The 9,808-nt window shown below is 34.2% G+C and overlaps 1 protein-coding gene and 1 non-coding gene across 2 annotated transcripts; both read left to right on the top strand.

Moving 5' to 3' along the window:
• The first annotated feature begins 746 nt into the window (after nucleotides 1–746).
• Nucleotides 747–6,257, top strand: LOC118034528 (probable serine/threonine-protein phosphatase 2A regulatory subunit B'' subunit TON2). The gene is made up of 12 exons (XM_035039852.2): nucleotides 747–1,102; nucleotides 1,392–1,483; nucleotides 1,749–1,811; nucleotides 1,914–2,012; nucleotides 2,307–2,465; nucleotides 2,579–2,650; nucleotides 2,788–2,920; nucleotides 3,587–3,651; nucleotides 4,420–4,495; nucleotides 5,008–5,109; nucleotides 5,230–5,422; nucleotides 5,823–6,257. Exons 1-12 carry the CDS (start codon nucleotides 964–966, stop codon nucleotides 6,058–6,060), a joined length of 1,431 nt encoding a protein of 476 aa, XP_034895743.1. The 5' UTR covers nucleotides 747–963; the 3' UTR covers nucleotides 6,061–6,257.
• Nucleotides 5,580–5,695, top strand: LOC118034583 (small nucleolar RNA snoR104). Its single transcript, XR_004685049.1, has one exon. It is a non-coding gene; the product is annotated as a small nucleolar RNA snoR104 (small nucleolar RNA).
• Nucleotides 6,258–9,808: the final 3,551 nt, after the last annotated feature.

The raw sequence follows: 9,808 nt of genomic DNA, 5'->3' as shown, positions 1-9,808 counted from the left end.
GTATTTCAAAATTCCTTATGATTTTACGATTTTACGATCCGTTTTTACGATCCGATTTTGTGAAGGGCTTTCCGTTTCGTTCTAAAATCGCGATTTTAACAACCTTGCTTGTATGATTAACCTTTCTTATATTTAGAATCACTCTTTTTTTGTCTCATCCCATGACAATAATTGCACACAAGGTAGGATCTATAAAATTAACCGTTTGTAGTTTTTTAAGTTTATGCCATGGAAAAATAATTGTTATGACAGTTAAACCACAAAATTTATTAATCAAAGTAGAATGGCATAATAGATAATATCATAAATGTTGGGGTGTTTAAGTATAGTTGATTAAATACCAGGACTTAATCAACATTTGAAAAACTTGCAGGTAACGTTTGAGATTTAAACAATTACTTTTAAAAATATTTATTTAAAAATATATAAAAATAATTTTTATTTTATTTTTAAAAAATTATCTTTTATACCATTCTATCACCAACAATTTAAAAATATGTTTTTTTAAATAAAAAATAAATTAAAAATTTATTTGAAATTATGGTAATTTTAGTTTTTAAAATATTTTTTACTTAAAAATATATTAAAATAAATATTTTTTATTTTTTAAAAATTATTTTTAATATTTATATATCAAAATAATTTAAAAATATATAAAAAAATAAAATTGATAGAATTACAATTTACGTTTCCAAAAACACACCCTTTACCGCACACCAAATATTTAATGTACTTAAATTCGATTTCCAAATAAAAAAAAAAACATCACGTAAAAGAAAAACTCCATCTCTTCGTAACTTTTGAATCTAACAGAAGAAGCTAACCAATCGAAAAACCGGATAGAAAGAGAGAGAGCTAGGGTCTTTGGTTTCCAAATCAGTAATGCACGTAATTCTAGTGTCTTAACTCGCCGATTGGAACTCCGAACTCTCCCGAGACAACTTGGATTACTGTAATTTGGCCATGTACAGTGGGTCTAGCGATGGCGAGAGCCACGAGGCAGCTCAGAGGAGGATCCCGCCGGCTTCGTCAATGCTTTGGGTCCGTAACCTCCGCCGGTTCATCGGATCCGGTACCGGGCTCGGATCTGAAGCTCTCATGGGTCCGTTTCTTATTATCTTAGCTAATTTTTATTCTTAATTGTATATTTTTGTTAATTGTTTATGAAATTGAAGCAAGATTAGAGCTGTGACTGTACTTATATAACGATCAATGTGAAATGTTGTCCTCTTAATTTTGTAATCAGAGTTCTCAGTGTTTGCATGATTTGTACTATTACTTTGATTGATGATTTATAGGTTGATTAAGGCTAATTAGTTATTTTCTTCAAAGATATATTTGGGTTTCTAAAAATTAAAATCTAACTTGGTTTATTTTCGCTGGGATTGTAGAGCTTGAGACGAAGAGAATATTGCTAGATATTTTCAAAGAGAAGCAACAAAAGAGTGCTGAAGGTGGTACAATACCAAGTTTCTACAAGAAGGCATGTTGCTGGAAGCCCTTTTCTTTTGATTTTAAACTATTTTATAAATAGATACAAGGCTGTTACTTTACAACTTTAATTTTGGTGCGTTCTTCTGTTTAAGGATTTACTAAATAAATTCTGGGTTTCACTTGTTTTAGATGGAATGGAAGAGTTTTATTGATTGGAAGCTTAGATTTTGACTTGTTTATTGTGATGGTATTTTGTGTTTCCCCTTATTATTTGCTGATTTTCTTATATCCGTTTTCATGTTTTCTTTACTTAGAAACCTGAAGAAGGATCAATTAGTCATAGAGTCCAGAGGCTGGCAAAATATCGGTTTTTGAAGGTACCATGTTTCCCCTTCTGCTTGTTATACTTGTTACTTTTTGGTGGCCTAAGCACATGCTGGTCTGCTTTATTGGTAACATGATAAACTCAATTCTTTCAGAAACAATCAGATCTTTTACTAAATGCGGATGATCTCGATGCAATGTGGGTTTGCTTGAGAGAAAATTGTGTGATTGATGATGCCACTGGTGCAGAAAAGGTTTGTGAGACTTGCTGTGCCAGTCTGTTTTTGTATTATACCAAATGTTGTTAATGTGCTTGGCAGAATTCTATATTTCAGTTACTAAAATCTGTACTTGTTTTCATTGAAGAATGTCCTAGCTTAGCATTATCAGATAATGAGAAGTTATGCTAAACTACTACGTGATGCCTAGGCACTTATTTTTGCTATTTACATTTGTTAGGCTAGATTTGTTCCACGATGTTTTACTCTATAACCTAATAATTTTTTTTCACTTTAAGCTAACTTATCTTCTGGATTATCATGTTGTAGATGAATTATGAAGATTTTTGTCACATAGCTTCGGTATGTACAGAGCAAATAGGCCCCAAATGCCGGCGCTTTTTCAGCCCATCTAATTTCATGAAGTTTGAAAAGGATGAATCTGGACGAATTGCTATTTTACCATTTTACCTTTATGTGATGCGCACTGTGAGTAGGGCTCTTTAGTACCATGCTATTATTCACAACTTTCTTTCCTTTATCTCTCTATTGAAGTTAATCCTTTTCTTTTTGAGTGCTGATTAATGTTCATTGTTGTTCAGGTTTCGCTTACACAGGCCAGAATTGATATGAGTGAGCTTGATGAGGATTCTGATGGATTTCTTCAGCCTCATGTATGACTTTATGCTTTTTTTTTAGCACCACATTTGGCTATTGGGTCTACCTACTATTAGATCTTTATGAACACATTTATAGTAATTCACTTTTACAATCTTTTGTATAAAACAAGGACTACTTTGTTCTATTTCAGGAAATGGAGGCTTACATACGAGGTCTTATCCCTAATTTAGCACAACTACGGGATATGCCTGCTGCATTTATTCAAATGTATTGTCGCATAGCTGCTCACAAATTCTTCTTCTTTTGTGATCCTCATAGGCGAGGTTTGCGTGGTTACCCCCTTTTACTACAACAGAGTTTTTTTCCTTTTCAGTTATTCAATAATGATAATTTATTTCCCCTTTAATTCATGCAATCATTCATGATATTGGATGGTTACAGTAATAACATATGTTTGCTTATTACCACAATCTGTAGGTTCTCTTTAAATGTTTTATTAGAATATAGAGTATGAATTTACTTTTTGGTACATATACTTCACGGTCTCCTCTTAACTAGCTAAATAAACGCTTGAAATCTAACTTTAGTGAGGATGGGGTTTCAAATTTTGAAGTCATTCTAACATTAGATGTTATCATTTTGCTGATGACCAAGGCTGATAATCAGTTACTGCAAATAACTTGAAAAGCTGAAGATAACATCAATCACCTAAATGTGTAAAGAGTGAGTTGCATAATCTTTCGGGGCTTGAAAGGGAAACAGACGCATATATTGATCTGCCTTTTAAAAGATGTTAGTTTAATGTATGGATTATGGAAATTCTTGTAATTGTGAATGTTGGGGAAACGTGGGTAAAGATTTAAATGGTCTAATTGTCACTTTTCTCTGTCTGGTTTTCCTCTTTGTAAGATTATGGTTATTTTGAAGGTATTCTGAACTTCCTTTTCAACTGGCTTTTCAGAATAGTTGACAGTTAGTTTTCTTTACAGGGAAAGCCTGCATAAAGAAGGTGCTTCTTAGCAACTGTCTCCAGGAATTAATGGAATTGCACCAGGTGGGTTATAGATTTATATGTTTTGAATTTCTAGTCGCATGGATAAACAATCGGTATTTGTTTTACACCTGCTGGTTTTTTTCTGACACTAAACTCCTTTGCTAGATTCTCCATTTGTTTTGTCCCTTTTCCGTCTTCCCCCCTTTTTTTCACGACTCTGTGACTATGCCAATATGATTTAAGAAGAAACTAAATGAAAAGATTGCGGGAATTTAGGATCTTCTTTCTTAACCTCACGAAAGTTGAAACATAGAAATGTGGAGGAAAATCAGGTAGGTCTCATTGATGTATTTTGTGTAGTATATGTATATACATGAGTTGTACATAAGATAAGTCAGGAACTAACTAACAGATACATCTAAGCAATACAATCCTATCAGCAGCTAAGGAATCCTTTCAGATACATAGATTTTTTACTTTCAAATTCCATCCACTACTTTACTTCCAATATTGAAAACAAAAATCTTGCTGCATCTTTCCAAGTCATTTTACTATACAATGCTAGAAATAGAACTTGTTGCCTAGAGATGATTTTCTTAGAAATATAATTGACTTGAATGTTGTCGATGCTTGTTACAAGGGAATACAAGTGCCCAGTTCTTTCCTGCTTTCTTTATCTGATAAATAATTATTGCTTAAATGCATTATAGTATGCCTATTCCATTCTCTACATCCAGTTAAAGAAGTGCAAGACAGTACTGTGTGTGAATAACCCCATACATCTTGGTTGGAATCTAAGTTTTCATTCTAACCTTTGTCTATAAATAGGAAAGTGAGGAGGAAGTCACTGACAGTGAGCAAGCTGAAAATTGGTTTTCTTTGACATCCGCACAACGCATATGTGGCGAGTGGTTTGAATTTTTATTATCCTTTTATATTATCGTCCAAACTACTACTAAACTGTTGTCTGTTTATTTAGTTGTTTTTTTTTTTTTTTTTGTGATGGTTTGATGTGTGCGTGCATTCATTTACAAGCCTTCTTAACTATGTGATTAAGCATTAAAAAGAGATCAGTGCAGTTTGATAATCATCAAATTATCAAATGGTAATGACATAAGATTATGATAAACATCACAAAAAGAGGTAGGCAATACACGAGTAAATGATTGATAATAGCTGAGAGTCCAGGGCAGAGGAAAGATAGAAGTGAATGTAAACTCTCTTGACGTTCACCTGTTGACTATGTCTACAAGGTACATCGATTGAAATTGCTAGTGGTTAGTGATGCAGAACAATTGACTATGAGTTTACAAGGTGTAGATTTGATGATCCAAGTTTCAGGAAATGTTGTGATTTGGCTTGGAGCATGAGGTTGAGTCTTAGTTGTGTATCTAATCACAGTTCGTTTTTCTGTAGATATGTTCCTTGCCCTTGATAAAGATATGAATGGAACACTGAGCAAGCAAGAACTTGGAGAATATGCAGATGGTACGCTGACAGGAATCTTTATTGAGAGAGGTAGGAGTTCTTATTCTCCTATCAGAATCTATAATGCTAGACCTTTTGGTTTTGTATCTTAAGAATGTAATTTACCCTGAGATTATTGTTTCCATTCCGTGTTTGTTATGCTTTTTATAGTGTATGATGAGCATGTCCGCCGTGGAAAAGGTGGTGGAGGGAATACTCGGGAGATGGACTTTGAAAGTTTTCTTGACTTTGTTTTGGCATTAGAAAACAAAGACACTCCTGAAGGGTTGACATATTTATTTCGTTGTCTTGATCTTAGTGGACGGGGATTTCTCATCACTCCTGATATTCACTCACTTTTCAGGTGAACATTCTTTCAGCATTTAAATTAGCCTGAACTGCATTGCTTCAATTTTCATGTTTGTTTTTATATTTATCTTCTTTGGTTGCTAAGAGCGAGTTTGTGAAACTTCAATTTTCATCACGAGCAACCAATTTTAAAACAACATGGAAGTAAAGAAAGGGAGCATCTAAAAGCTGAGAGCTACCTGATACAACCTTCCTAGAGAAAACTCTGTGGTTTCCTGCTTGGAGTGCTTAAGCAAATTCTGCAAGCCTCAAATGTTCAGAGACATGAACCTAGATATTAGATTGAAAGGCACATAAAGATCACAGTTGCCATCCACTGGTCCTTTTAATTTTACAGTTTCAGCTGTTGGTATAAACATCTTCCCACTTAAACAAGTTTTTTACTTGTCAAACAGAGATGTACACCAGAAATGGATCGAGGGCGGTAACTATGAATTGTGCATTGAGGATGTGAGGGATGAAATATGGGATATGGTCAAGCCAGCTGACCCATTGAAGATCACCCTCGCTGATCTGCTAGCTTGCAAACAAGGAGGGACTGTAGCCAGCATGCTTATAGATGTGCGTGGTTTTTGGGCACATGATAATAGAGAAAATCTTCTCCAGGAAGAGGAAGAACCAGAAGAAGAGTGACAGTGATCTGCTGCTATCTAGAAGCCATTCATGCACTAACACAAATCCGTTTCCTTCCTTGGGATTCAGAGAGAAGGTATTGTTTGATGTGTGCTTTTATGAGCTAATGTCATGTAAAAAGCTGTAACAATTGATGCATTCTGATAGTGAAGAGCTGGCAGTATAACAGACTGTTTCGAGAGGAAGTTTCTTTTTTCCTTTTGGCCCCTACTAAGTAGAAATACTAGGTTGACAAAAGTAGAGATGCCCCTGTCAAGAATAAAGAAGTATCAGAAAAGAAAGCTAGTGCTCTCCAATTTCTTGAGTCAGAATACAGAAACAGCTAATGCCTATTCATAGTTCAACTGTCAAATTGCTCAAAATAAAACCTTCTCTTGATATACTCTGAAAGTTCAAAAACATGAAATTAGAATCAGTAGGAAGAAACAATAAGATCAAACAGATTTTCTAACAAACAAAGAAATGGTTCATAACATTTTTCCTAAAAAGGGAGAAGAGCGAAGCACATCATACCTGATGCAATTTATTTTCTGGTAATGTATGAAAGCAAAAGTAGGAAGCATCCACCTTAATCCATAGCAGGAAAAGGCGAGGAATGCATGCAGTCTCACAAAATAATCACTTCGCCAATGTGCTTGTCAAAAATACACAACACAATAATTGAGAGCTCGATCAATGCAGGTTTGGAAGAGAATACCTGCTCGAGACAATTTCTGGAGGATATAAGAACAGCATGCAATCTCGATTATATATTCTGCACATGGATCTTTCTTTTTTTTTTTTAAAAAAAAAAACCCAATAATTTGAAATAGCACCATATCAACAACACCAGCAATGAACTCTAAGAAAGATGGTTCAAATTCACTCATCCTCTCTCCAATTAATTAGGGTACCTAGCACGCCACTGAAGCTTTCTCTGAGAATCCAGTGATCGCTCCCCAAATGTTCGCCGCCACGGTAATAGCCTACTTCTCCGATTAGCAATTTCTAATTCAGCTCTGCATATCTCTATGTTACACGCCCAAAATATTTCAGTAAAATGAGGCCACGTAAGCTAAGGAGTTAGTTAATTATTAAAGGGTATTTTTCTGTTATGTTTATTTTTAATTCAGCTATTATGTAATTTATTATTTGAAACAATGAGTTTGTAGACACAATTTTGTGCACCTGAAATTAAACAAGCACATGTGTACAAGTATATGATTTTATTAAATATATGAATTGGTACAATCTCTATGTAATATATTCTTTCAAAAGAATATGACAATCCTCTGATTCTTCCCTTGGATTTGATGTATGGTGACTTGATTTATTTGAGTAATCAAGCCATGATTTGTGCTTTGCAAGAACGCGAATTTGAGCGTGTATTGCGAAGCGAGATGTTGTGATTTCATGCTTTGAAGAGTACCTTGATTTGTCTTCAAAATATTGTCGAAGAACTCTTATGGGGTGTTTCTTTGTAGACTTCAAGCGTAGATGAAGGAGGCTTTAGAACTCTTTGAGAGAGAGCTTCCTTGCTTGAAGAGAAAAAGAGAGAGCTTCCTTACTTGAAGAGCTTGTCTTGAAGAAAATTTGTATCTCCTGGAATCCAATCCCCTGCCTTTAGGTTGAGACCCTCTATTTATAGAGATCTGTAGGGGCTCTCAGGTCCTTTTTCCAATACCACGTGGCATAATTTTATTGGCTGGTCTTTATTGACGGGATCTTGCATTTATGACAAGATATCTTGAATATCTCATCCCAAGTGTCAACTTTTCATTGGCCAATAAATATATGAAGGCTCATTTGTTTTCCATGTCATTTATTTCAATTTTATTTTATCCTTTCTTTTAAAGAATAAAATAACACATGGTGAAATTTGATTGGTAGAAAATTTATGTTTCTACAGATGCCCCCTCGAGACAAGTTCACTAACTTTTGGAACAAGTGGGCACGTCTCGAAAAATATGGTTGAGAGGGTTTTATATTTCCGACTAAAATTTGATTTCATCATATTAGATTTTCACAAGAAGCAGATAAATTTTATTGTGAAAATAAAATATGATAATCAAAATTGAAAATTTATGAATCAATCTTGATTGAGATTTATCAAATCAAATGATAGAATATTCAGGTCCAATACCTCATTTGAAACTGTTGTATATTCAGGACCAAACAAAATTCATCTTTATACTCGAATAGCAACCAACACTTTGACCGGGCAGTAGGAATTTTTTTTTTAACTGGAAGTAGTCACTGTAATATCTTGTTGTAAAGATCTCGTTGTTCTGAATCTCATGACGCAATCTGTTTGTGATTCCGAGTAGCGGTTAATGAATTATCACATATTAAAGATTTTGATTCATATTCTCTTTCTTCTCTTGATATGCGTGCACTCATTGTTTGATGAATTGTTTGCTTCATTCCCATTTAAATGTTCTTTCCTTTATAGCATCTCCAATGAGAAATGCTATTTTAAAGAGGCAAATTGATAAAATAGCATTTTGAATAATATAAATATAGCTTTTTTTACCATGTATATTCCAATAGAAAAAAGCCATTTGAAAAGCCAATTCTATTAGAGTAGAATAAAGAAGTGTTTTATTTTTTTTTTAATGATTTTGATGTTATTTTTTTTCCACATGGCTAGATTTAATTGGTTTATTCTTTTGTTGGCCCCACTTGATTAATTTTGGCTCTTTTGAGAGATATGTAGGAATAATATTTGTGGGAGAGAAAAGACATTTTAGCATTTTGTTTGGCTTGCCCCTTGGAGTGTGCAAAACAAGTAAAGAAAAGCCAAAATATTAGTTTTTTTATTTTTAGCTATCCTTTAGCTTCTCCATTGGAGATGCTCTTATAATTCCGTGTATTCTTAACCGATTGAGAGCAAAGACTAATCAAATGCTTTTCAAGTTAGCAAAGATAGTTTGCCTTTTCAACAGTATAGGAAAAGAACTTTGCCTGGGGTAGCATGTCACAACCTTTGTTTCTTGAATGAACTGCCGGAAAAGGGCAAATGAAGATTGCAGAACCGAACAGGAATTATTGTTTTTTTTTTTTTTTTGCTATGACTTCAATAGGAAAGATCTGCAGAACTGAATTGGAATTATTGCTCTGGTTTCAGAAGAGGAAAAGCAACTTGCACAGCCGACCTTCCTATCACAGAATAAGAGTTTTTTTTCTTTTCTTCTTTTGTAATTTGGCAACGGTCTATAGTGTGGCTATAAAAGGCCATTACATTGTTTTTCTTTATGCTGTAAATAGCACGACTCCTTCTCTTCTTTGTTTACCTTTAACACAGCCTCCACCAGCAGGTATACACGACTCCTTTTTATTAGTGTGAATTTACTCTCCCTTTTTTTTTGATGAATTGTTGTTTTTTAACGTTTATTAGCAGGCGTGCATGGCTCTTTTTCAATTTTTTTTTTTAGCATGTAGGTAAACATAATTATGGCATTTCAATCATTTGTACAGAGCTTTTGGAATATTTCAATGACTTCAACTGCAGGCAGGCAGTCTCAACTGATAGCTTCTTTGTGTTATCTGGACGTGGATTCATCTGAAGACTTTAGGAGTTTCAATTAGTGAACATGACGGCTTTTACAACACACCTCCTTTCTCAAAAGTTTACAGAGTTATCAGCAGAAAGCCACATGTAAATGAAACCAAGCACACGTTGTCAGCAGAAATCTGATTTCATTGGTTTTAGTCTTTGGAGCAGGAGCGGTAGCCTTCAGAAGTGGTTGAAGAGCCTCGACAATAATGC

This window comes from Populus alba, chromosome 10 (assembly GCF_005239225.2).
Source record: "Populus alba chromosome 10, ASM523922v2, whole genome shotgun sequence".
NCBI classification, from domain to species: Eukaryota; Viridiplantae; Streptophyta; class Magnoliopsida; order Malpighiales; family Salicaceae; genus Populus; species Populus alba.
This window is presented reverse-complemented; position numbering and strand designations above follow the sequence as displayed.